The following is a 25,717-nucleotide window of genomic DNA, read 5'->3' as shown; positions in this document are numbered from 1 at the left end:
GGAAATATTTCAAAGTGTATTAAAAATAGATAGGGGCAAAAAAATTTATATCTTGGGCTTTTTTGTTTGGTTGGGTTTTGGTTTTGAGCAGTTTTAGGGTTTGTTGGGTTTTTTCTTTTCATCACTTCGTATTTGGTCTTTCTGCAATATCCTGACAATTTTTTTAGGATTTAGGGCTATGAAATGGAAGTCTTTTCTTTTAGAGTATGTCATGATGCTTATACTGTTTCTTCAGTGTAATGTCAATATAATTGGTATTAAAATTGGAAAAAGTTAACTCAGTTATATGTTTTTATAAAGACAAATCATATAAGATCTTATAAACTAGTTCGTTATTTTAAACAGCTTGATCCTTATGACTATGAAACTATTGAAATTGTCCTGAAAGTGATACAAAATGCTGATGAAAAGAATACCAGTATCCAGCTGAATCAGGTATGTCCAAATACGTTGCTGTTACCTTGCTAATGGCATCTGTATTCTGTTTTGTCTATTTATTAGTGTAGCTAATCCAAGAGTCTGTTGAAATTAATTGAATTATTCTATCTACACAGCTCTCATTCACAGAATAGCATTCAAGAAATAGTCATCTCTAACTATTTCTCAGCAATGGCTTATAGCAGGGATAAAAACTCTACAGATACGTACCAACTCTGCCAAAAAAAACATATGCCTCCAGGACTTAGGCATGTTTACTGGGTGGGCAGAGACAAATATAGTAGTCTTGTAGCTTTTTTGCTTTTTCATTGTTTTTTTCATTTTCTTATTTCTTTTTCTTTCTTTCCCCCCCCCACCTAGGCTTTGAGCCTCCTCAAACATCTGGAATCTTATAAAAGAATTTCTCCACCTGTAGACCTAGAACACCAATATGTTTTAGAGCATGTGATTCCGTTATCTCCAGCTGCTCAAACCAGACTGCCCTTTCATCTGATATTCTTTAGAACTGCACAATGTTTCTGGAATATTATATGTACGTTCAGTATTTCTTATGGCTAGATATATGTATAATTCCATTTCTCTGCTATCTGTGAACTTTAAAGTTCTACAGTATATATTTTATATTAATTGTATTTCTTTATTAATGCAGTTTTCATCCCAAGTACTTCTGAAAGCACTTGTGCTCCCAAATTGCTACTGGTGAGGTAACTGGCTTTCAGTGGAGCTAAGGTGATATATACAATGCAGAATTGTGTCCTCAAATTCTTTTGTCAAGACCTGTCAAAGACCAAAGTAATCCATATATCCCACTTCCCAGGCCAGTATGGATAATTAAGATTATAGTCTTTCTCTCCCAATGGAGGTCTGCATCTAACAATGAACTGAAAGTGTTTAATTTCATAGAGAAAGCTGCAAGTGGACCGTGACACTATCATAGGCAGCTGTCTTTTTCCTTTCAGCTGCAGAGCTCAGTGAGGAATCCTTCCCAACACTTCTGTTGATTTCCAAACTAATGAAGGTAAAGTAGCATCTTGAAAGAATGTATTTCAAAATTATTCTTCCCGCCACCCAAAAAGAGCTTTTGTCTTTCTTTTGGCCTCACTACACAACTTCAGCTAATTCTTAATCTACTTTAATGTTTTTCTAGGTTTCACTGGATACTTTACACATGTCTGCAGCTCGACATGTCTTTGAAAAAAAGTTGAAACCAAAAATATTTGAAATGCGAAACGCTGGATATATATCAGTTGTTAACAAGGAAACAACTAAAACCGTGCAGATGATTCAGTCATATCTGCTGTCCATCATTAATCCAGAGTGGGCTGTAGCTATTGCTCACAAGATTGCACAAGAATTTCCAACAGGTAAGGTGCTATGTGATTCCTTGAGGGGTGAAATAATGGGAGGAGCAGAATAGGTTTGAGAAAATAATAGCTAGCCTGTGACCAAACATTTGTTCAGTATTATTGGATAAAACATGGGCAAATTTGAGAATAAAAATCTATTTGTCTTCTACATCCAATTTTGAACAGTAGGCTAGAACAACAGCCATTTTATAACAGCATCACTATTAAATCCTTTTTGCTCTTTTTTTAAGCCATGTTGTCTAGCTTAAAGTTTCTACATGTTCATACCATCTTCAGACAAGTTTTCCAGCAGAAGCACATATTTCAGCCAAATTAAAGCTAGCTTCTCTATTATCTGAATCCAAATGGGTAATATTTTTTTTGCTCTTCAGGCACAAGAGCTTTCCTAATATTTTAAATAGCTTCTAATTTTTTTTTTAATTCTTTGAAATAAAATAGATATACTGTAGAAAGGATTAATGAAAACTTACTTTTTTTACTTCCTTCCCCCCCCTTTTTTTTTTTCCTTTAAAAAAGGTCCTGACCAGATTCAGGCATTGAAATTCTGTCTCTATCTGGCTGAGAAATGGCTAAAGAATACTACAGCTAAGGTAATGGTAAACTGCTTGCAAGACTGTTGTTGTATAGTCAGGTACTTAGGTTAGTGTTTTGTCTTTTGGTGTTTTAGATAGTGGTGTGTGAATTGTACCATAACCAACCCTGATACAGAAAGTACTTTCTTTTGGGGAAGTGACTGTTTAAGTGACCCCTCAGAAGAACCCTCTGTCCAGTAACATTCTCCAGTTTACAACCTAGCAAAAATTAGGCTTACAGTTCTTGGAGGTTGGACAAAAAAAATACAGTTTTAAGGAAGAGTAATTTGTTCTTTCTCCTGTTGTGTGCGTTTTTCTTGCTGCAGGAAAATGAGTTGGAATCTGTTCCAGCTGTTAGATCAATAGCGTTATTAACTTTTGCTTTGAGCAAAAAGATTCTTTAGCTATTTGTAGTAGTATATATAAAGAAAGTCTGCTTTGACTTGATTCTCAGGCTCATGTTTACATGGTTGGTAGGGAAAGGTGAATAAGAATCTCAGCCTTGCTTATAAATATCAAGCTTACTATGGAGTCATTGAGACACAATGAACACTGAATAGTCCTCTGACACTTAGTCACATCTTTGAATAGAATTGTGCCAAAATTAAGCTGTAATTCTAGCAGCCAAGGCTTAATATTAAATCTTTTTTCTTCTCCATCTTAACTCAAAATGTCTTAATTTTACATACCGGTGCATGTGGTACATATTTTATTTGGTTTTTTCACAACATACCTTTGCCTACAATTTTTTTCAAAATATGTTTTCTTGCTAGAGCAGCATGGTTAATAGTGTCTTTTTACAGAAAAAATACCTGTAGATACAGATATGCAGACACATCTGAAGAACAGATCTTGCTACCCAGTTCACTGTTTTAGACTATAAAAAGTTAAGATGATTTTTCTATTGCTTTTGAGTAAAAGGATGTTGTTTTATATAAAACTGTGGTGTTTTGCTAAAGGATGAGTCACATGAAAAAGCCCAAGTCTTACAGAAGAAATTATATATGCAGTATAAGCGATCAGCAACAGAAAATGTTCTAATAACGCATAACTTGAACACTGGAGAGCATTTGAAGTCTATTGGGAAACCAGCAAATCTTATAATTTTACTATATGAACACCACAGTATAGACGAAAGAATCCAAAATCCAACTGGCAGAGACTATCCTGGTGAGTATCCATAATCTAGTTTCAAAGGAGCAAAAAGTTGTTCTTTAAAAGATGCTAAGCAAGATAATACTAGTTTGTAAATATATTGTCTCTACCTATTTATGTAGATATCCATATGGCAGCTAAGGAGATAGCAGAAATTAACGATTTGGATATGAACAAAATTTGGGATAAACTGCTGGATAAATGGCTGTGTCCAAGCATACTGCCCTCAGAAGTAAGTCATCACTGGAGACTTGTTTTTTTGGAGAAAAGTGGCCAATTACATAAAATATGTATATTTTTATCACTTGTTCAAAAGACTAATGTTATTTTGCACAATTTGCCTTTAGTACTCATGAATCTGTTTAAGGTGCATCTGAATTCTGAACACTAACAATTTCAATACCTTTCTAATATTGTTGCACACTACTGTCTCTAGTGAGAATGATTTGAAATGCTTTCCCTTCTCTGTACAGAGATTAAAATCTTATCTTTGGTGCTACAGTAAGGTTGTGTAGCCAGCCTAAAGGAGTAAAGGAGTTGTAAATACACTAGCCTCATCAAATACTGATTCGAGAATCAGAAAGAGAATGAATCCTCTCCTGTTGCAACTTAGCTAACAGAGAGTTAATTGCTGTCTATGCAGCGTACAGCTGGGTGAGAAAGGGCAGGGGGCAGGCATTACCTCTGCTTCAAAATGCCAGTTAGCAGGCTGAGGAATGGTGTTGACTGCCAAGCATACAGTTAAATAAAGGACGGACTGATAAATCCGGAATTCCTTTCCCTGGCTGCATTAGCAGGGGTGCCCAGCTTTTAAGACTGGGTTTAAGTAAGGATATGACCTAGCTACTTATCCAAACAATTTAGAAAACTCTCACAACTAGATTTTCATGTCTTTTTAAAGAAAACTCAAGAAATCTTTCCAGATGTACAGGAAGATGAAGAACTCCGAAGGTATGTGTGTTGTCTTGCATATAATATGGCAAATTATTGTTAACTTGCAAGTTTAACTATACCTGGCTTTTTCAAGAAACCTAACAGTGTGTATGATTCAGAACTCACTGTTGTGTTCTTATTTTTACTTTCTGGTGACATCAGTTTTGAATCATCAAATACTTCATTATGCAATGAAATGCCATTTGCAGTAACTTACCAATGTAAGTAAGTGCTTAAGAGTAGCTATTTGGAGGTTTTCTCCTCGTTTTCTATATCCTTGGAATCTCTTATCCTTAATCTCTTTTTGACAGTGAACTATATTTACATTTGAATGAATATTGATACATTGTATTTCAATAGCTACACTGTACTTGTCTTAAAAACAAATGCATTTTTGCAGAGTTATATATCTACTTCAGTCACGGCCAATGGATTATAGTTCAAGAATGCTTTTTGCAATTACAACATCTGCCACATCTGTAAGTTTCTAAATTCTTATTTTAGCTTGCTACTTATGAAATTTTTACCTCTTATTAAAATCAAGTGTTGTCTACTTAACTGTATGGGTTTCAGCCTAAGGCCTTTGTATCTGTGTTTTGGATAGAGCTCATACAGTATATAAACTATGTTTCTCTCCCCCACCTTTGGAGTGAAACTGTGGTGTTCATTGAATTTTGCTATCGACTGTCAAGAGCAGCCCTTAAACTCTGGGTTTTCTAAATTTAGTGTTGATATTATCCAAAAATAACTTCATTAAATGTCTTCTAGAATGTGCTTTAAGCTGGTGTAATACATTGGCTCACTTTGGGTGGAATTAAAGCAGAGTGGTAAAATTATTTTAGCAGAACCTTAACCTTCAGTCTTTCACACTTACTAAATGTGTTTCTGATACTATATATCACAAATATTTTTCTTGCCTGCATTAATAGTCTAGAAAACCACCTGGTTTAGCAGTGTTCTTTGAAGTTGACAAATATTTCAGCTGGTTAGTATAGAAGCTGAATGTGAACCAGTCTCTTATTTGGCATATATTTCCTCTAAATGAAGCAAAAAATCTTAGAAGGGATCATACTAGACATATATAACCCTCTTTCTAGTTGTTCAACCAATTGTTGTGATTTTTCACTGTGTTGTTTCCCCCCCCCCCCCTCTCAGCCGATTGGTGTTACTCAGCTGACATTTGCTCACAGGAGCAGAGCACTTAAGTGTCTGCTCTACTTGGCAGATACCAACACTGTGGAATCACTCTTCAAGAAACCCATTGAGAAAGTAAAGTAAGATGAATTTTCCTTAAGGTGTTCCTTAATAATGATGTTTTGTTGGTCTTTAACAGCCATTGGAAAAATATATATGATATTTGGAGAATTATTTTTTACTAATCATTTTTTGAGCTTTTAAAATCTATTTCTGAAGAGCATAATTAGATCTTTTAACTTCACTGTAATGCAGTCCAGTACATCACAGTCCTAATTTGTAAACCTGAAAGTAATATGACATCATGTGGAAAATATTTTGTTCCATTTGCTAGAGAAATAACCTATGCAAACTGAAGCATTTTCTCCTACCGATATATATATAGTGTTTTGTTCATCAGAGTTTGGAACTGGTCATCTTGCAAAGACAGTCCTCTGCAAAACTAAGGAACCAAAACCCCAGCAGAATAATATTTCATTGAAAATATCTATAGAACTAACTAGCCTAGAAAATATCTAGAATAGTTTATATGCTGGTAATCTGGAATTAGGGTCTTTTTAATTGAAAGTGATGTTTTCAGAGTACATCATACCAAATAGCTACATATGGGTTTCTGTAAATATGCAGTCTCTGTGCATGAATGAAATTTTAGTTGTAAGAGTTATAGTAACTGGTTTATCTTTAGAGATGATCCAAGCCATCCATCATTCTGGTGAATGAGGTTTCCCTAAGCAATTACCAGAAAGTTTTTTACTTCATTAAGATCTCCTTCATAAGTACAGTCTACGTAATTTTTTCTTTCTTTTTTTTTTTTTAAAAGCAACAGAAGAATACTTTTCCAATATTATCCTGAGCTTGATTATGTGAATTATAATGTAGTAATCACTGTAAATATCATTAACTCCTGGTTTTGGGGGGGACTTTTTTGCAGGTATTTTCTAAAATGCTGCGTTTATCTGGCAGAGTTTGAAATCTTGAACATTCCATATACTTATGAATCATTTCATAAGAGTCCTAAGGAAGGAATGATTAAAGGGCTATGGAAGAATCACAGCCATGAACCCACGGTATGATTTTTTTTAAATCCGTTATAATTTTTTGTTTGTTTGTTACACATAGTGTGAAATGTACACCTTTCTACATAGCACATGCATTTCTAAACAGATGTTGCTCCAATGTACTCCATCCTGTTCATACACAACTCATGATACATTACTCACGATACACGACTCACGATTATATTTAAAAATAGTAGCGAATATGCAGTTACCCCAAAGACTCTCCTCTTTCAGTGACCGAAAAAAACCCAACCTGTTGATGTGCTGACTACTGCCCATCACATAATTATTCCCTAGTACTTGCCCACCTTTGTGTACCCATACCTTGTCTCTTGTCTGGGAAGCAAGATCTTTGGTGCAGAAGCCTTTTTTTTTTTTTTTTTTTAAAGATGCTTGGACTCATAGCTCATACTTTAATATTAATTAAATATTAACAGAATACACCTTTAGAATAGCTGTTAGTTACCTATCTAATATGCCAGGGATAGATTTTAAGTTTTACTCTGCTTAGGAATTTGACAATTACTTTGTGTTACCAAGTATGTTTTGTAAGCAGCTAACTTAACACTGAAGACAAGGGCAGGTAAATGAGATTTCCAGGTAGGCAATAGTATGTGACAAAAAAAGTATACTATTCTCTTAAGGCTTCAATGGTAATACTTCTGATGTATAGCCACAAAATGGAAGTGATCTGTTCTTTAGTTCAAATATACACATGCTAGTCTAAAGTTTGAAAGTGACAGATTAAAAAAGCTTTAGCCTTCCTACAATTAGAAAATAAAGTGCTATCATGTATAGGTTGGTTTTTTGGTTTTGTTTTAATTCTCCTCACATGTGTAAAATAATTCTGAAAGTGGCTTGGTTGTGGCCTTTCAGGAGTTAAAGTAAGTCCTGGTAATGCTGTAAAAATCTAAAATTACGCTGGCAAGTAGTAAAGGTTTGATGATCATGAATGTATATTAAAATACAGTGTGTCAGGTTTGATGATCATGAATGTATATTAAAATACAGTGTGTCCTTGCCCTCCTTTAGGCTGTTAGACTGGTGACAGAACTTAGCCTAGAATACAAAGTATATGATTCCCAACTGTGGAATGGCCTCCTACAGAAACTCCTTGGTTTCAATATGGTAAGGAATTTTTAAGTATGAAGTTCTGCAGCGAGGTGAGAAAAAGGCTTTTTTTATCCACTGATTTCTAAAGAATGGGATAGATACATAAACTATAAACTTACTGTGAACAATTGTTCATCATTTACATGGTTACTTTGGGCTCTTAGATGCTGAACTTATGAAGCTTTGATGAATTTGTGTTTTAGCAGTACTGCTTGAGAATTTTGATCTTAAATTGTTCTAGTTTTATTTTTTTTAAAGGCACAAAGCCTTTCAGGTGGCAAGAGTAAATCCTATGATAATAAATTGAAAAATTTCTTCATCTTATAATTTTACAACATAATATGCATACTTTTGTGCGCAAATACACACATATGCACAAACTGTTCATATATGTTTATACTTATACACACACAGAAAAATATTACTCCTAAATTTTTTTCTTATGATAGTAATCCTGATTTTTGTCATTCAGAATCTTAATCGCCTCTGATTGTCAAACTTCATGTAATATTGCTACAGCCTAAGGAGGTAACAGATGTACGTGGCAATGCGGTTTTATCGGGGCAGGTATTGAACCTAGTTTTAATCTAATGAGATTTAGGTACTAATAGCAAAGAAGTTGGGATCATAAACTTTTCAGCACCAGTTGTATTAAGACTACCAGAAATCTTGGGTATTTACTGACACAACATATGTTGCTGCTGCTTGTGATAATTCAATTTACTAAACTATAAATCATATTTCCATATGCATCAGTTACTCCTCCCAAAGAAACACGGGTACCTTGAGGAATTGTAAGTTTGCATCCTGTAGGCAAGACAACAAGTATGATGCAGTTCTGTAGATTATCACCAAATCTTCAAAAACACTGTAGCGTTTTGTGAAAAAATTTTTTTCAGATTCAATACCTAAGAAGAGTTTTGTTAGCAATTACTGGGATTCATTCATTATGGGAGGTAAGCAAATATTCTGTGACTCCTCATCTTTTTCTTCACTTAACAGGAATTTAGCATCCTATTTGTTTGTGTGTGTATGTGTGTGTGTGTGAATGGCAGCCATCTATGCCATGAAGTGTTATGCATGAAGATACTCTTTTTGAATTATTATTTTGATGACAATGCAGTATGCAGATGAGCATCATTATTAATCACTGAAATAGCGTATTTTGCACTTTTGGTTCCTTCAGTAAACACTTGGAGGGTTTTGTAAAGTTGGACAGAATAATTTTGCCATCAGTCAAAATATGGCTAAATCTTAGACTATGAGATGAGGAAAGCAATGTTAGGCAATAACTCATGCAGGATAAAAAGAAAAGAAAATTGACAGGCTTCTTCCACCTACGGTGGGTCAAGGTGTTTGTGTGTGTTTACAAGTACGCTTAGTTACAACTGTGTTTGGCTGTTACTTTAAGACTTTGTTGTCAACAGATTCCCAACTTCAGTCGAGCTTGGCGAAGTATAGTTCTGTCACCATTTCTCACAGGTAGGATTGTTACTAGCTATCGTACTTGTATAGTAACTTGGTTATATATTGACTTTATCACGTTTTCTTTATTTCTTAGCTTCATGTCCACCAAGTCCTAAACAGTTAGAGGAATGTTGCGAGTGTTTTGTGATTCTGCTCAAGTAAGTAGATAGTACATCCCACATTTGTATTAGTTTGAGTGGGAATGCCTGTTTGTAATTTCTCGTCTAACAACCTGCCCTGGAACGTGCAAAGGAGCTTTGAACACGGGAGAGTCTGAGGCATGAGGAAGAACCTTTTGCCTCCTGCGGGAAGGACAGGATCAGGCCACATATCCAAACAGAAATTCTGTGCATGGCTGCACACTGTTCACAACATGTCCTGTAAGTCCGTACCTTGGCTGTTTAAACTCTACTGGGAACTGCTCTCTGAACTGGGGCTCAGAATCAGCAGCACAGACTGCTGAAAACCAGTTTATCTGTCCAGTCACCGTCCCCATGAGGAATATCTGTTCCTGTCCTGACATTTTTAAAGGACTCATGGTGAACCCTAAAAGTCCAGTTAATACCTTTCTTAGCCCCAAATATAGCACGTTTCCTAAAACATTAACACAGTATAAGAGACAGAGAATTTGTTTTCCCACAAAGAATAAATCTGACATGCCAAAAATCTAATGGCTGCGCATCTATAAATGTGGTTAACCTATGGTATTAATGTTCCAAAACATTCTGCATTGCCTTTACAATGTAAAAAAGCACAATAAATCATTATCTTATTCATCACAATGCTCTGACTTGCTCAAGAGAAGAATCTGAGCTCAGAGCGCCTGACTCAACCCAAAAGTTAGTTAGGAAATACTGGAAAGGGATCCAGCTGAAGAACATGCCTACACTACTGGGCGTATACATATGTACTAAAGCATTACTCTGGGCAGTTGGCCAACACTTCCCCTCAAAATAGGACCTTGGGTGTTTAGAAACTGGAGTTAGTTTTTTGGGTTTTTTTTCCCCAAGCTAGAAAATTGTCATGCATTTGTATTCTGTGAAACTTCCACTCACATAGCTTGGCCATTTCTGAAAATAAGATGAGGTAAAAAATGTATTGTTCTATCTGGCTTAAGAATCTCAATACAGTTTTGTTGACAGTATTAAGCCATCCAGTTATACATATCATAGCTGAGAACTTCACTCCTAATCTTCTTCTGAAGGTGTCCAGTTCTGGCTGACTTGGATGTCATTGGAATAGCTAAACAATATGCACAGTTAGACCTTCCAGCTTTTGCTTTGGGGTGCCTGTTGCTAATTCCTCAGTCTGAGAAGCGAGAGCAGCAAATTCAGGTAAATAATAAGTTTTGTGTTCTATCTGTGCAAGGGAAATATCTTTAAGTGTGTTATGTTCACCAGAAACTGTGAAAGATGGTGACTTGTAATTCCAGCTTATTTAAATACGTTACTGCTGACGGCTGCTTGGCATTTCGCACCCACAAAGGCTCTTGCTCTGAATTTGACCTTCTGAAAGGGGTCATGTGAACACTGCCTCTTGTTTTGTGCTTTTTTTTTTAAAAGCAAAACCAGCTAACTTAAAGTCATCCTCAGCACCTTTGTCATATGACTTTGCCTTACGACTTTGCGGATATTTTACGGGATCCCACCCATAAGACCCATGAAAAAAACTATAAAATCCAAGCCATAGGCATATTCCTGCCCGGGCAGCGTGAAGTTGATGATAACATATTTAATTGCTGAGGAGCTACTAGTGGGCTAGTTTCACAGCAGATTGTAAGTACTGAATCCTACTTCAGAAAAGTGTTGAGTGGAAAGCTCCTGACTTCTTAGAAAGGTGCTTGATATGCATTACAGCTTCTGATGTAAACCATTTGCCTTACATGCATAGCAAGGATATGGCTTTATCTTGACAGTTTCCTTTCTCATCTCATCTGTTTCCATTAATTTATGCTCTGCACTGTTCTCCCAGATGAAGCATTACAGGCTGTTCCCATATTTGTCATGAGCAAACTGGCACTAGTAAAGGCATCTTAAATTCTTAGAATTCCAGTCATTAAAATTAAGCCTAGAAAGACTTTCCCAAATTACAGCATTAGTGTAAGACATGTAGTCTGCTGGCAATGAGTCAAACACATCTGTAACAGCTACAGCAAAACACCCATTGAGAGTTAAAAGCAATGAGTACTACTCTTTCAGTCAAACTGCACAGTTCCTGGTTTGATAATTTCATGTTTGTACCTAGAATTTCAAAATATTAATTGTTCCTGAATAAATCAAATACTTGCTGTGAAGGGAGAGTTTCTAGTTTAATCGTTCACAGAATATTAAATTTATTTTTGCAAGGGTTTCTTATCGACATGTAACACTGAAACTGTGCTGCAACAAATAGATGAACACATGAACACTGGAGAAGTAGTGGCATTTGCTTCTCAGGTAAATAAAATTTTCTTCACTTGCCTTTGACTTAGAGATTTTTTGATACATAAGTGTACACAGAACCTTTTTTTCTTTCTCTCCTGATCTTGCCAAGCATTAGTTGACATAATGCACACTTCTAAAATATAGCAACATTTGCAGGGATTTTTGAATTTCTATTAATGTTGTGCATTAATTATTAATTATTAATGTTGTGCAACTGAAAAACTTCTTGTATGTACACACACAGTGCTGTGGTATAGGCTGCCCCTATTTGTAGGGCAGCATTGTTTGCAGCAGTACTACTTTAATTTCCTAAATAAACCTTTTAAGCAAAAAGGCTAAAGGGTTTATGAAACTGCACTCTCTCCTGCCTTGCCTTGGGCTGCCTTCCTAAGGGCAAGTTTCTTAATTCATTGCCCTATCTGAATCTGAGACTAGTCTTCATAAAATCTGCCATTTCACAGCACTAAAAAAAATATTTTCAAAAAATCCTGCTCTATGGGAGTCTGAGCTCTTTTCATTCAAAAGTAAAATTTTTTATCTTTAAAATATTAATACTTTTCCATTACTAAAACTTAAATCTACAGATTAGATCTTTGGTTTTGGACAGTATCATAAATGAGAAGCTATATGAAAAATTCTTGAAAACTAAGTATTTTCCACTGTTGAAGCAACAACTGATGAATACTCACCGAGTGAAAGAACTGGTGGATTATTTTGCCGAAAAGAACTGGTAAGTTAGTAAGACAGGTGATGCATGAATGATAACAATTACAGAAATTTAATCTCTCCTTTATTTTATTTTCACTTATTTGAAGTCGTGGAGATTTGCTAGTACTTAGTCTCCAAGAATTTTTAAAGTATTGCTAAGTTAATAAATAAAATAAAAATCTTACCTTACCACTTTGCATACTTAGAATAGAGTTTTATAGCGTCATGCAAGCCAAAGTAACAGCTTGTTGAGCCTCGACTGGCAAGCAGATCAAATGCAGTTAAAATAGGAGAAGTAACCTGACTGAAGAAACAAACGTTTTTGCTTTGAATCACTTCGCCTTACCTTCAGATGAATTCAGCTTAGCAGCATCATGGAGTCACAGCTTCAGCAATAAAAATACTCTGAAAAAATAAATGAACTGCCTGTACTCAAGACCTAGGAATTAGTGGTTTTGCTGCTAAGTTTTTCAGGAGTTAGAAATACCTCTTATGTTCCACTTAAATAAAACAAAGACTCTTGCCACTGAACCTACTGCAGGGCAGTTCTCAATCAGCAATCTATCAGTGACTCGCAGCACTGCTCATTGTGCACAGCTGCGAACTTTCACTTCAGACCCCAAATACTCAGTATTTCAAGTCACATTGTTACCAGTTATCCTGCAGTCAAAATGGGACAGGAACCAATAAATAACCATTTAATTTCTAGTATATATTGGGTTTATAAACAGCCACAGGTTAAATGCTAGGCTTGTTTTCCTCTACCAGGAAATGATAGGACCTGTCTGACTTCAAAAATGTAGGGTCATACCTTATTTTTATACTTCAGTGTATGTAGTCTAAATCCTTGGCTTTTTACAGAACTTGTTGACAAAGTTGATAAACTTTTGCCTCCTACAGCATTGATGATGCAACAGCCCTAATTCAAGAATATCAAGAGAAATGTGGAAATCCCATTTTGGTAGATACACCATCATCTGATCTTCTGAAGGTAAAACAAACCACTTCTGTACAACGTGCAGTATTTTCTCCTTTTTTTCTAAACTAAGACTTCACTCAACTTCTAGCAAAAATACTTGTTAGCCAATTAATTTTAGTAAAATACATTGTATATAATAAAATATACCTGTATTAATTCAAATAATTCATTTTACTTGCACCAAATCTGTGCCATGCTAAGCCTTACGCTTTCAAGTGCTTTCACAGGTCTTAGATTATATCCCATTTTCCTAAGTCCTATTAAAATTGTTCTCTTACCTTCCAGATGTATCTGAATGGACCAAAGGAGACCTGTGTACTACAATCGTCATCGATAAGGTCTTGATTTACCCTTTTCTTTTCTCCCTCTACTGGCAAGATGAGGGCCATGCATCGAGAAGGCTCATCCTGGTGAAGTGAACATTAAACTAAAACCTCAATGCTCTTTTACCAAAACCTACCCTGAGCTTTCCAAGTTTTTTAACTGTTCTAGGCTGTTTCTTCTCCATACTCTATCCTCATTGAAACAGTTTTGATTTACCGCAGAATTTCCTGTTTCTGTTCAACAGTAGTGTTCATATTCAGCACTTTGATTTTAGGAAGGATTGAAGTTTATTTGCTTTACTTCTGTTATTTCTCCATGTTTAAGTAAGTCTGCTGTCAGGATCGCTCTAAGATTTCATTCACACAAACATAACCTTCCATAATTGTGATAAACTTTTTTAAAATTGTAAGTGGTATACTTCATGTAAAATACACTTTGTAGACAAATTGTAATTTTAACTATAGTGAGCACAAATAAACAGACTTACATGTCAATTTTGGCCTTACAGTGTTCTAGAAACCTTTTTTAATTATGAAGTTGTCAGTAAATTGATCTTCCAGTCAGTCACTAACCTTCCTTGAATAACGTTTGCTAAGGTTTTCTTTTCAACTTTGTTCTTTCTGTATGTCTGCAGCAGGATAAAGCAATAGATGTATGTTTCACTGCATGAAGTAGCAGTTAGCCAGAGGTTCCCGAGATACCAGGCTGAAATGCTTGGTCTTCTAAGGTAAACAGGTTTATTTTGAATAGAAATAAGTTATTTAGTCAGCTTATGACACAGAAGTAAGGGTTCTAGCTGATCCCTTAAGCTCTATGGAAAACCATTAGTTTAACTCAAACCTTCAAGACAAATACTCCACAGCTTTTTGCACAGATACTGCACTGGAAAAAGTCATAATACAAAGGCCAACATCTGCAGAGGAAACAGGCCACCATTCTAAATGTTCTTCTGTAGGAGACAAATGATAAAACTCTGTTTTTAATGGAAAGTTAGCAGTCACAAGACATGGGAGCTGTTAAAATACATTCAGTCCCCTGCAGTCATGAGAACAGGAGAGCCAAAAGGTCCAGTATTCTTGAACAACTAATGGTTTAGTCTTCAGTAGTAGTACGAGTGTCATATGGAATTACATTATTTAAAACCTCTGTACATGGGAGCAAAGTGCCTATACATGTAGTGTCAGATATAAGCCATAAATAAAGGAAAGCCTCTCTTCACTGTTTATAGATTTAAAGAGACCATCATTCATTAAAGCATAGTGGTATTTGAAACTGCTTTGATTATAAAAAGACTAAAGCTAAATTTTCTACAGTGAATTTACTACTGTAAATGATGACTTAATTGTAATATTTTCAGAATCTATCAATCTATTTTAATCTTTTAACTTACTTGGGAATGTTGAGAAAATTAAATATCAACTGGATTCTGAAGCAAATGTAACATGGCCCCAGAGCCCTCAATCTTTTTTTTCAAGCCCTTTACGAGTATCCTTTAAAAGTAATTCACCAAACCAGAGCCTCAGGCATTTTAAAATCAACTACAACTGCTGTATTGTTTCCCAACAACAGTTCATAAAGCTTAGTTTTTCTATGAAGTGGAGTTTATTACAACATTAAGGAACAGTATTTAAACAGTCATTTTAATGGAGTATTTTACAAATCAATTGATACAGAGAAAAGCAAACACAATGTTGTTTTAAAGTTATTATCAATAAGCTACATTGTTAAGCTGTTAGCAAGGAAGTGTAGTACTGTAAACTAGCAATCAAGTATTGTAGTAACTTGCAGTTCAGAATGAGATGGTAAAAATACCAGACAAGCAAAAACATTTTTAAGATTTTTTGTACTCAATTCTTTCTACTTTCACATCATCTCCAATTAGTTGATAGACATATGTAACTACTGTAGAAGCCTGGATATCCATCAGCACAAATGAAGGAATGATGTTACTGGAAAGAGAGGAAAAAATTTATATTAATTGTGCATATATAATCACCTTTACAATGTTTTGCCACAACTTAACAGAAATACTCTAAGAAAAATGGATGTGGATTTTGTAAGCACAGTACGTCAGATCTGAAGCTTTAAGTATTTCACTCACATCTGTTTCAGTCAAGGAGATTTAGCAAGTACTATCAACCACTCCTCTCCCCCACGTTTAGAATGCAAACATTAACCTTCATAATGAGTTTTGTAGTTCAGTTTTGTTATCAAAAAGAAAATCCCCACAGATACTTCCCATACTTCACTTACTTCTCTAAGGCATGATAGGCTCCTGTAGCTGATCCTGGATTGATATAGAACTTGTTTTCATGTTCAAATGCCTCAAATTTGTGTGTATGTCCTGAAATTAGGATGTCCACATCAAATTGCCTTTGTAGCAGTGCCAGGCTGGCCATGTCACCCCAAGGAATAACCTGATGGCCATGAATCAACCCAATTTTGAACTGTCCAACAGTTACAACTTTCTGTTCAGGATAATTCAGGTTCTAAAAACAAAAAAACCACACAGAGATTAGATGTACAGATTTATATTTAAAAACAATTCTGTGCAACACCAAGAAGAGAGGGGGAAAGCTTATAGAAATATTCAATGTCATTTGTCCTACTGCTACAAAATGTGAGCTATAAAGCTGCTTTTATGAACACTGTGGAGAATGTGGTAGGATGCAAGGGACTTAAAAGATCTGACAACAGCAGGTCCTGTTTGCTGAAGTCCTAGGCATAGCCAAGTATGCAAATTACTTTTATTCATACTGATGACAGATGAGAACTTACTGTGCAATTCACATTATTGATTGTAACCCCAGCTCTTTTTGCCCAGTTTGCTTTTTACGTGCTCTTAGTACTACATAACCTCAGTTTGCCCACTTTTACTTAAATTACAAATAACCCAAATGTTGCCTTTTACATAAAAGATGCACAAAAAAGTGTCATTATCAAGAGAGGACACTACCTCATCAAAGTCCCCTCTGACAACATGAACATCCCCAGCCAGAGTCTTGAGGTAGTCATAAGTGTCCTTGGTGCAGAGGTTTCCTGTGCAGAGGATGTGTTGGATCTTTCCCGGAACCAGCAGTTTTTTGAATTTGGCTGGGAGACTGTTGCATCGATGTGGAATGTGAAGATCTCCTAATACTAACACCAACTTATCAGGTGTCATGACAGGAAAGAAAGATCGTTACAGATACTTATTAAGACAAGAATCATTAGGAAACAGAAAGCATTGCAATGTTTTCTTCAGTTTCATAACTTTGCATTTTGATGTAAAAGCTACTAAAATAAGAATGAAATGGTGATGGAATATTGCTATATTGAGGGAAAACAAGGGCCCTTACTAATGTAGAGCATTATCCAGAGGAGGGCCTTAAAAGCAGAACAGTCTACAGATTTATTTTTTTATTTTGTTGCTGAAAGCCATTGCAAGGTCTAACAACAGAAATGCGTTACTACTTGATGTATTTTACACAATTTTGGGAACTACCCTAAACTATCCCACTTTTTTTTTTTTTCTGCTTAAACATCCAAAAAAAAATAACATAGGACATCTCTAGTACATGTTCTCAAGCACAGACCTGGCTAAACTGTGGCCACTTCCCTTTAAAACTCTTCATCCAAGTTTGTTTCTACTTTAACTAACTGTTTTCTTCCTTATCAAAAAAAAAAAAAAAAAAAAAGAAAAAAAAGAAAAAAGAAAAAGCAGCACATTTGCAACATGTGTTAATAGCTGACCAGAATAGGAAGCTTGTTCAGGGTCCGTATTGTAGGAACCACTGAACAACAGCATAATAATAACAGTTTAAAAAAACACAACAAAAAACAATAAAAAAAAGGGGGGGGGCACTGCAGAGAAGATAAGCCAGACTACTGCACAGTGGTTCTATTACCAGTTCTATATATTCTTAATTTCAGTACAATAGATGCAAGGTGAAAACAAATTTAACAGGGGCTTCAAAATTAATGATTCAGATGAGGTAAGACTGTAGTTTAATATCACAGGCTTTAAATCTGCGAATAAAGAAATAATTAATGTGAGCAACACAGCAATAAATTAATTATGCAAAAAGGGCAGGAAAAGCTCTATAAAGCATGGGTTGTTATGCCACTACACTGTAAAAACACTGGATCTAGAGACAGTCATCCCTGTTAACTTGATTAATAGCTCCATTTTAAAAAGAGACAGTTTATCTTCCAACCATAATGCTTTGTTAGTAAGACAGTTCCTAAAATGACAGCCATCAAATGCGTTTGTAAAAGACACGGCCCAGACAGATATATCTAAAAGCAGTAGTGACTATGCTAAAAAATTACCTTTTTTAATAGTTGCTTTTAAAATTTTTAGGCCGTGCAGCTATCTTCATGCTAACAGTCATCAAAAAAGGCAGAGGAAAGTTGGGTGGGGTTTTTGTTTGGTTTGGGGGGTGGGTTTCTTTGGTTGGTTGGTTTTTGGTTTTTTTTAGATTAAGAACATCTCAGTGCCATCATCAAAGCCATGCATCTTTGGAGAACAGATGGTTGAAAGTATCAGTAAAGCAATACAAGAGTTTTTTAATCAAGGAGCTACCATTTTAAAACTAACCCAGGAGAGGGAAAAGACACATTTTTGATGGTCTTTCAAGAGTTCCCAGTGAAAAATATCCTTACTAGCATCAGTCTAGAGACGATACACCTGAATGCAAGTAAAAAATGGGTAACAAGCAATTTTGATTATTAAAGTGGCAATAGATAGATTCTCTTTGTGACACTTAAGGGGCTTAGACATGCAACACTAGTTATGTATTTAAGGTTTAATAAAATTATACTGCCACTTAAAACAGATAACCCCACTGAAGTCAGCCGAGTGTGTGCTTTCAACCAAGATCGCTTCCTTTGCTGGCAAACTGGCAGGCCCCATATTTTCCCCCAAATCACGTCTGAGCTCCCATTAACTAAAAGAAAAGCTTGGCAAGCTACAATAACAATTAAAAGCACTGAAGTGTGTTTAATAATCACAGGTATCTGCAACATAAAATAGTGGCAAAGAATGTTACAACATCTAGCTTTTACTAGGAATTTAGGTGCAATCCTGAGCGTGGCTTGAACAGCAGCCCCCAATTCATTTGTACCGTCTGACGTTCATATCATCTAGTAACATTAACAAGCCCTTACCACCGGTGTTAGCAACAGCCAAGAGGAGTAAACTTACTCTGTGCCCAGCCTTATTGGAATGGAGAAGTTGATTGCAGACAGGGGGGAATGAAAAACAGGGCGAAACATGATCAATGTTAAACAAAAGAAAGCAACAGAAAAGAAAATATAGCCAAATGAATAGGCAAATAATAATTAATGGATTGTTGGTGTTATGAGAGAAGCGTTAAAAAAAAAAAAACATATATATATATATATATATAAAACCGGCTCCTTCGCGCGGCCCCCGGCAGCTCTCCCGCCGCTGACAGCCCCTCAGCACGGCCTCCTCACCACCGGCGGGCCCTCACCTCCTCTCCGCGCTCCCCTCCCGCCCCTCCCTCTACCTCAGCTGGGCATTAGGCGGATTTTTGGGCGGCGACTGACACAAAACGTTCCCCAAGCGCACGTTCAGCACGGCCGCCGGCCGGGGATCGCCCTCCCGCCGCACCGCGGGGGCCCCGCGCCCACCAGGCCCGACGGACTGCGGCCGGAGGAAAACGAGCCTAATGCCCTCCGGCGCGGCGGGGGAGAGGGGCCCGGGGGTGGGAGACGGGGCGGCCCCGCCGCTCACCATCCTGCTCGGCGCCGCGCTCCCTCACACCAGCCGCTGCGGCTCCTCCCGGAAGCCAGGCCGGCGCCAACCACCCCGCTACGGCGCCTCCGAAGGGCCAACCTAGCCCGAAACGCGTTTCTCCGCAGCTATTCCCCCCTCCCCCGGAGAGACATCCGGGTCTCCGAAGAGCACTTGACCCCACCCCTCGCCCGCGGAGGTGGGGAGTTCCCGCTTTTTCTGCAGTCGTCGTGTGAGGGGAAGGGCGCGGTGGAGGCGAGGGCTTGGCAGCCGGTCATGAAGTGTGTCATTGCGGGGGCTCATCTCAGAGGTACCCGTGGCCCCAGGGGAGGCAGAAAGCCTGGGACAGAGGGGTCTGTGTGGAAGAAACAGGCGCTCCAGAGTGGGGCTGCCTCAGGGCAGTCCAGCTCAGCAGGGCCAGCGGCCATGGGGATGTGTAACTGGCCTGCTGTCACCCTGGGGTCCCTGGCACTGCCCTCAGCAGGCTTCCCCGTGGGGCCTTTCAGGCTGTGCAGAGTGGGACACGAAGCACTTGGAGCTGCAGGCAGCCCCGCTGCAGTCACAGCAGAGCTGAGGAGCTGCCTTTTCCTCATCCCCAGAAGGACAAAAGCATTTTTGTGGGGTAGTGTGCAGCCTCCTAAGATTGTTCAGATTAGAGAGTAGAGGCCTGGATTTGTGGTACTTACTGGTGGAGAATTCATTGCTTAGCTGGGTGCCTCCCTGTGCACGCCGTTCTACTTCCAGAGGCCCAACTAAACCTCCTGTGCACAGCATTTCATGCAAAGGGCTGTTGTGCCAGTGCCAGGGTGGGCAGAGGCAAATTTTGAGACCCACTGCTGCTTTGTTCTGTGTTTCTTAGGGCTACATCTTTACAGACGCCCAACCGCTTACCACTTGCACAAACTTGTTGCCATCTACAAAATGTAATTTCTAACCTTGGTGGTGTTTTGTCCAATTAGATTGAATTAATTCGTGGTGACATAGGTCATGCCAGTTGCTGCAAAGGGACAGATGACATTTGAGGTGCGCCTCGTTGGAGGCAGCTTTCGGAGACATCAAGGTGTTTGTGCTACTAAAAGGAAAGAGTAATGTTTTCCACCGTACCATCGGTTTTCTTTGAAACATGTAGGAAATTTGTAATGTTTCCTCTTAAATTATTCTGGAGAAAATACAGTATAACTTTTTTTTTAACTTTGCATATTGCACTGTTTTCTTTCCCTGCTAGTGTTTGGAAGAGCAATACATGCCATAGCACGTATTAGTGATGAATTTTCGTTTGACCCCATAGAAAAAGGTGTAAGTGAATTTGATTTATTGTAATTTGAAAATCTTTCTCAGAAGCGTAGTATTTATGTTGTTGGATATTGTGTTGTTTTCCTACAGGTACCCTTCAGTCTGAGCTATGTTTTCTCTCAGCTTCCTCCACTTTCAATATGGACAAATGCCATATTTTCTTTAATTGTAATTATGCAGATTACATTATGGAAGATTCATTCCTACTCTGCCCCTAGTATTCTTTGATTTTTTGTTACCCAAGCTGAAGCTTGTCCAGGACATCTGGATTAATACCAAGGGTTTTATTTCTGTTGTCATGGGTCAAAAGGTTTATGTTTTGTACCACATCAGAAGCTGCCTCTAAACAACGTGTTTTTGTGACGGTATGACTCAACAGGAAGAATGCATCCATTAATATGCCTCTGATTAATCAAACACCATTTCCAGCAGAATTAGGGTTTTCTCTAGAGGTTTCTTAGTTAAAAGCAATCAACTCTCCTTAACTTGCTGGGAGGCTGGAAAATCAGAAGTGGAGATAATTTCTTTTTATACCTGAAGAATTTTTGAAGTGCTAGTAGTAGTGTCTTTCCTCATTTGTACCTATCATGTGGATGGGTGTACAGGAAGATTGTTTTAGAATAAACTCCAGTCCTCCAAATGCCTCAAATGCAAGCTGAGCTGTAAGTATTTGGGTTACTCACACTTCAGGGCCACTTAAATGTCCATAGATTGGATTCCTATGCCTGTATTATACCAGTGACTTCTGACCAGTAATAATGAAGGTGCTAAGTTTGAACACGATTGTATCCATAACGCATCTATATTTATTTTGAGAGGTACACATTTAAAGGTTTTGTGGTTTAGGTATGGTACTAAAGCACAGAGATGGCTTTTTTGTTAAAGGTTTGATATGAAATAGTTTTGAGTTAGTAAATTATTTTACTTATATTTTCAGCTTGCCTTAAGATCAGTAAATTCTTCAAGGTCAGCATATGCATATGTCTTCTTCTCATCTATGTTTTTTCAACATTACTGCTGGACAGCTGTGTCTCAACCATGTCAGAAGGAAAAACAGTTATCCCTCCCATGTAAATTGATAATTAAGGTACATTTTAATGGATTGTTATGCACAGCTTTGTAAGCAGCAAATTAGCCCAATTTCCAAATGAAATTATAGGGGGAGGCTCATAGAGGCATGTGGATGGCTCTAAACTCAAGCGCTTCGGAGCGATTCTGCAAAAGAGAGCATTAGTATTTAATTATGTTTAGAAGTTGTACCTCCTGAGCTGTGCCCTGTGGTTCCCAAAGTCTGAACCAGCTAAATCTTGGGGTGAAGGAATACCACATTTCTGCCTCTGGAGTGTTTCTCCTGTAGCCTTCAAAACCAGTATGAGCCAGGAGAGCTTTGACCAGTTGTTTAGCAAACAGATCTGTTGGCCATGTATTGGAATAGCGGGTGAGGATGGCAAGGATCAGTATCGGCTGCCTCAGTGTCTGCTTACAAAGCAGTTTGGGGAAGCCATAAAAGCAGGAGCTTGAGATAAACTGTACGAAACTAGGGAAATAATATTGCAAAACTGCTTGGTGAATAACCTCTGCACTGGTTTTTATTTTACTTTTTTTACAGTCAGTTCTTCCTGTATTTAGATGTGTAAATGTGCTGGAAAGGAATGTAGAGAAATGCAGCATTTGTACAAATATTAATGATCATCACATAACTTTTCAGCTCCTCTGCAAATACGGTAGGTTACACATAAAGTGACTTTACAGAAACTGAAGCAGTTTAAAACAGCAGGGCAACACAATATTTAGTGTAATTAACTGAATGTTACCGATGGAATATTATACCAAACACTATTACGCCAAACACTTTCAGCCTCTTCACATCATAATTTATATTTATCATGTGCATCACCTTGTTAAAATGAAGTTATAACAGGCTTTATCAGATGAACGTTCTTCACTTCAGTAGTTACTGCATGATATGTATTAATTGTCAGCCTAATGCTTACAACATTTAGAATTAGGCTGGAGTAAATTCTGAAAAAAAACCCACATTATGGAAAGGGAGGGAAATCCTGTTTTGGCAGGTTTGAACTAGAGGATTTACTGGGTCTTTCCACTTCTAATACTTGCAGTTCTTCAACACGGTAACAGGTCTGACATCCTTAGTCCAGCAGAACACCAGGTATATTCATCGGCATTAGTCTTTGCCAAACTCATAAAGAACCATCATCTATCAACATAGCTTGCTGAGCTGTGCTGTGTAATAGGCAGTGAATTATCTTATTAAAAATCTAGCTTGTATTACTAATAATGAGATGATATATTAAGTCTCAAGACAATTAAGCTCTCTTAGCTCATGCTTATCTAGAAACACATTGAGATCTGTAGGGTTTGCCTTTTGTATTCCACCACCATTTATATTGTTATACCAGTTAAATATTGAAGCCTTTTTTTCCCCTGCATTTGTTGCACTTGTTGCTGTTCACTTATTTCTTGTGGATTCTTAAAAAACTCAGATCCTGGAGGGGCATAACTAATAGGGTGAAGGAAGTCTTAGATGGCAGGTTAATTCAGTTTTCTATTTGTGGGTGAGTTATTTCCATGTAGCTAGAGTAAGTTGCTTGGTTACTTTCTCCATTGAGATTTCCTGAAAGAACAATTAATACTGAAAAAACATTTAAAATTACAGACCAGTATTGATTTTTGTTCATATGCTTTATACTTAGGTGTTGTAAAAACATATAATCTGACGTGTCAAGAATGTGATCCATTGCAGGCTGTTTTTGCAAAGCACATGTGTCCAAACATACTTAAAGTCCACCCCAGGTAATGAATACAAAAATAGTTTTTCTGAGGAGAAAAAAAAACCCAAACAATCATACAGGCAGCAATACTGCTCTCATAGTCATTAACATAGTGAAAATCTAATTAGGGCACAGTAAAAAATGGCAAATTCCTAAATCCTGTATCCTAGTGCTTGATTTTTCACTTTACAACTTAAGAGATCATTCTGCCATTAATCCTACTCAGTCTAACCTTGAAAAGTGTGAAATGTATAATTTGAATTCACACCTTTGAGCAACTTCTGCCTATGACAAATAAAGTAGTGCTTTAATTTTATAGGCGAAGAGTCCAGTGGTAAAAGTACAATTTTTTTAATGTGATAAGGCAAAGTTCTGCTTTGAAAAGCAGCTCCTGGAAGAATCCAAGATTTGGCTTGTCATTGCAAGCAAAGGCAAAGAACAGTTAGACTGTGCTTTTCCTGACAGCATTTCTATTAAAAGTGTTTCTTGTGCACAGGAGCTCTTGTCACAATAATCAACCATTAAAGCATTAAAGGTGTTTAAAGGTATCACTGTATAGATACTATGTCTTGTGTTTAGAAAAAGATTATGCAACTTCTAAAACTGCAAGCTTTGGAATAAAGAGTATAGAATGCCAAGGTTTGCTCAGAATTGTGATACATACATAAAGAAAAGTAGCAGCAATCTATATATGTGTAAGATTGATTTGGCAGCATACACAGGCATTAAATATAAACAAATTTGCTTTTGTAATTACTGGTTGTATTTTTAGATTTCTTATGTACCTATTACTATACAAATCAATTAAAAGGATATAGCACACTTTAAGGGGTGCGCTTTTCAAAGGCAGTTTTTCAAACAGTATTGCCAAGTAACAATTTTAATTTCTAATGTGAGTAACAAATGCTAGCTAGTAATTTGTGGCAGGTAAAATAATTTTAATGTTGAATGACATTTTGTAGGCTGCTGGCTGATATAATGATTCACTTTCCGACCAGTCAAGAAGAAGTAACCTTGTCAGTTACTCCAATGAAAGTTTGTTTCAAGAGTTACACTGAGGAAGACACTGGTAAGGAAATGCAAAATATTAACAATATTGGGACTTCAAAGCGGGTGAACTAAAGGAACAATAACTATTGCAACATAAACAGAGAATGCATTTTATGGCTGTATGAGATTTTTAAGAGAGGGAACATATAGAGAGAGATTTTTAAGTCATACTGCCACCCTCTTGTTTTAATATATTTTAAGAAAGTATGTTTTTAATAACATTTTCCTGGTATCAGTGGCAGATACCAGACTCAGCAGCCAGTTGAAATAAATTATGCCACTTGCTGTAGGCTTAAACAGAGGTAATTACTGTGCTGCAAGAGCAGAAGCATGGCAACAGACAGGAAAAAGGAGGTAATTTTATGTTTTAAAAAGAAGTAGTTAAATCTGAACACCGTAATTATAGAATTGATATCATTACGGAGTGTATTTTAGTATAAGGGCAATACAGTGTGTTAGCTGGCCTAACGCTGTTACGCTACGTGCTGCCATTTTCAGATCTCCATCTGAGATGGAGAACAATCTAGATTCTTGGTGTGTGACTCAAACTAATTTTAAAGATATAATTGTGTTTCTGAAGTATAGGTTCTTGTATATCATATAATAAAGGGATGCTTTTCATGCTTGCTTGTGACCAAAGCTGAGGATAATGACCTAGAAAAAGATGACTGCCTAGAGCGTAGGGGTGGGGATTGTGCTGAGAACAGGCTAAAACAGTGGAGAGCAAGAAGGATTAAGTGGTGGAAACTGACTGGAGCAAAATGGGGAAGAAATTACTGAAAATAAAGACACTAAAAAGATTACATTTTGAATGACAAATTTTGTTATTTTAGAAACATACAAGTGTTATTGTAAGAAAGAAAGTGAAGAAAATAGGAGGTAAAAATTTAATGAGATACCAAAAATACAAACGGTCAAGGAGAAAAAGGAGGAATTACAAGCATTGTTCTTGTTGTGTAGCATGTGATGCAGTATACTGCCTGCAGCAAGTGTTCTGTATGCCCTGAAACAAAATGTGTCCTTTGAACATAACATCTGGTGATGGCTTGTGTTTTTCCACATTCAGGTTTAATTTTCAAAGAAAGCAATTACACCTTCTGCCTAGACTTGT

The 25,717-nt window shown here is 37.0% G+C and overlaps 3 protein-coding genes across 22 annotated transcripts in view; 2 read left to right on the top strand and 1 right to left on the bottom strand.

Moving 5' to 3' along the window:
• The window catches only part of KNTC1 (kinetochore associated 1), a 41,411-nt gene extending 27,186 nt beyond the window's left edge, over positions 1–14,225 (top strand). For 10 of the 13 annotated variants that reach the window (XM_041126201.1, XM_041126199.1, XM_041126203.1 and 7 more), the window contains 20 exons: positions 346–435; positions 799–970; positions 1,398–1,456; positions 1,586–1,802; positions 2,322–2,395; positions 3,337–3,547; positions 3,655–3,764; positions 4,434–4,483; positions 4,866–4,944; positions 5,621–5,739; positions 6,591–6,726; positions 7,750–7,845; positions 8,730–8,786; positions 9,258–9,312; positions 9,392–9,455; positions 10,502–10,631; positions 11,643–11,732; positions 12,305–12,450; positions 13,329–13,419; positions 13,693–14,225. In XM_041126201.1, coding sequence (XP_040982135.1) covers positions 346–435; positions 799–970; positions 1,398–1,456; positions 1,586–1,802; positions 2,322–2,395; positions 3,337–3,547; positions 3,655–3,764; positions 4,434–4,483; positions 4,866–4,944; positions 5,621–5,739; positions 6,591–6,726; positions 7,750–7,845; positions 8,730–8,786; positions 9,258–9,312; positions 9,392–9,455; positions 10,502–10,631; positions 11,643–11,732; positions 12,305–12,450; positions 13,329–13,419; positions 13,693–13,752 — 2,106 coding nt within the window. In that variant the 3' untranslated portion in view covers positions 13,753–14,225. Of the gene's footprint in view, positions 1–345; positions 436–798; positions 971–1,397; positions 1,457–1,585; positions 1,803–2,321; positions 2,396–3,336; positions 3,548–3,654; positions 3,765–4,433; positions 4,484–4,865; positions 4,945–5,620; positions 5,740–6,590; positions 6,727–7,749; positions 7,846–8,729; positions 8,787–9,257; positions 9,313–9,391; positions 9,456–10,501; positions 10,632–11,642; positions 11,733–12,304; positions 12,451–13,328; positions 13,420–13,692 lie in introns of those variants that run through there. The other 3 variants (XM_041126204.1, XM_041126206.1, XR_005933218.1) reach the window with 3 other exon arrangements.
• Positions 14,226–14,395: 170 nt separating this feature from the next.
• Positions 14,396–25,717, top strand: part of RAD9B (RAD9 checkpoint clamp component B) — a 16,508-nt gene continuing 5,186 nt past the window's right edge. For 2 of the 5 annotated variants that reach the window (XM_030024858.2, XM_030024859.2), the window contains exons 1-6: positions 19,689–19,781; positions 20,697–20,767; positions 21,702–21,851; positions 22,374–22,488; positions 23,479–23,578; positions 24,519–24,625. In XM_030024858.2, coding sequence (XP_029880718.1) covers positions 19,748–19,781; positions 20,697–20,767; positions 21,702–21,851; positions 22,374–22,488; positions 23,479–23,578; positions 24,519–24,625 — 577 coding nt within the window. In that variant the 5' untranslated portion in view covers positions 19,689–19,747. Of the gene's footprint in view, positions 14,459–19,688; positions 19,782–20,696; positions 20,768–21,701; positions 21,852–22,373; positions 22,489–23,478; positions 23,579–24,518; positions 24,626–25,717 lie in introns of those variants that run through there. The other 3 variants (XM_041126212.1, XM_030024860.2, XM_030024861.2) reach the window with 3 other exon arrangements.
• VPS29 (VPS29 retromer complex component) lies at positions 15,315–19,634 on the bottom strand. Of its 4 annotated transcripts, XM_030024866.2 has the most exons (6): positions 19,472–19,597; positions 18,917–18,928; positions 17,307–17,381; positions 16,688–16,879; positions 15,985–16,220; positions 15,315–15,680 (listed from the first exon to the last, which is right to left on the bottom strand). In XM_030024866.2, the coding sequence occupies exons 3-6, from the start codon at positions 17,343–17,345 to the stop codon at positions 15,563–15,565; spliced, it is 585 nt and encodes a 194-aa protein (XP_029880726.1). In that variant the 5' UTR covers positions 17,346–17,381; positions 18,917–18,928; positions 19,472–19,597; the 3' UTR covers positions 15,315–15,562. The 4 variants fall into 4 exon arrangements, with proteins under 4 accessions (XP_029880726.1, XP_029880727.1, XP_040982148.1 ...); XM_030024867.2 differs by lacking the exon at positions 17,307–17,381 and having other exon boundaries at positions 19,472–19,634; XM_041126214.1 differs by lacking the exon at positions 18,917–18,928.

This window comes from Aquila chrysaetos, chromosome 9 (genome assembly GCF_900496995.4).
Source record: "Aquila chrysaetos chrysaetos chromosome 9, bAquChr1.4, whole genome shotgun sequence".
NCBI classification, from domain to species: Eukaryota; Metazoa; Chordata; class Aves; order Accipitriformes; family Accipitridae; genus Aquila; species Aquila chrysaetos.
The sequence above is the reverse complement of the archived record's forward strand: the minus strand, read 5'-3'. Positions and strand labels throughout refer to the sequence as shown.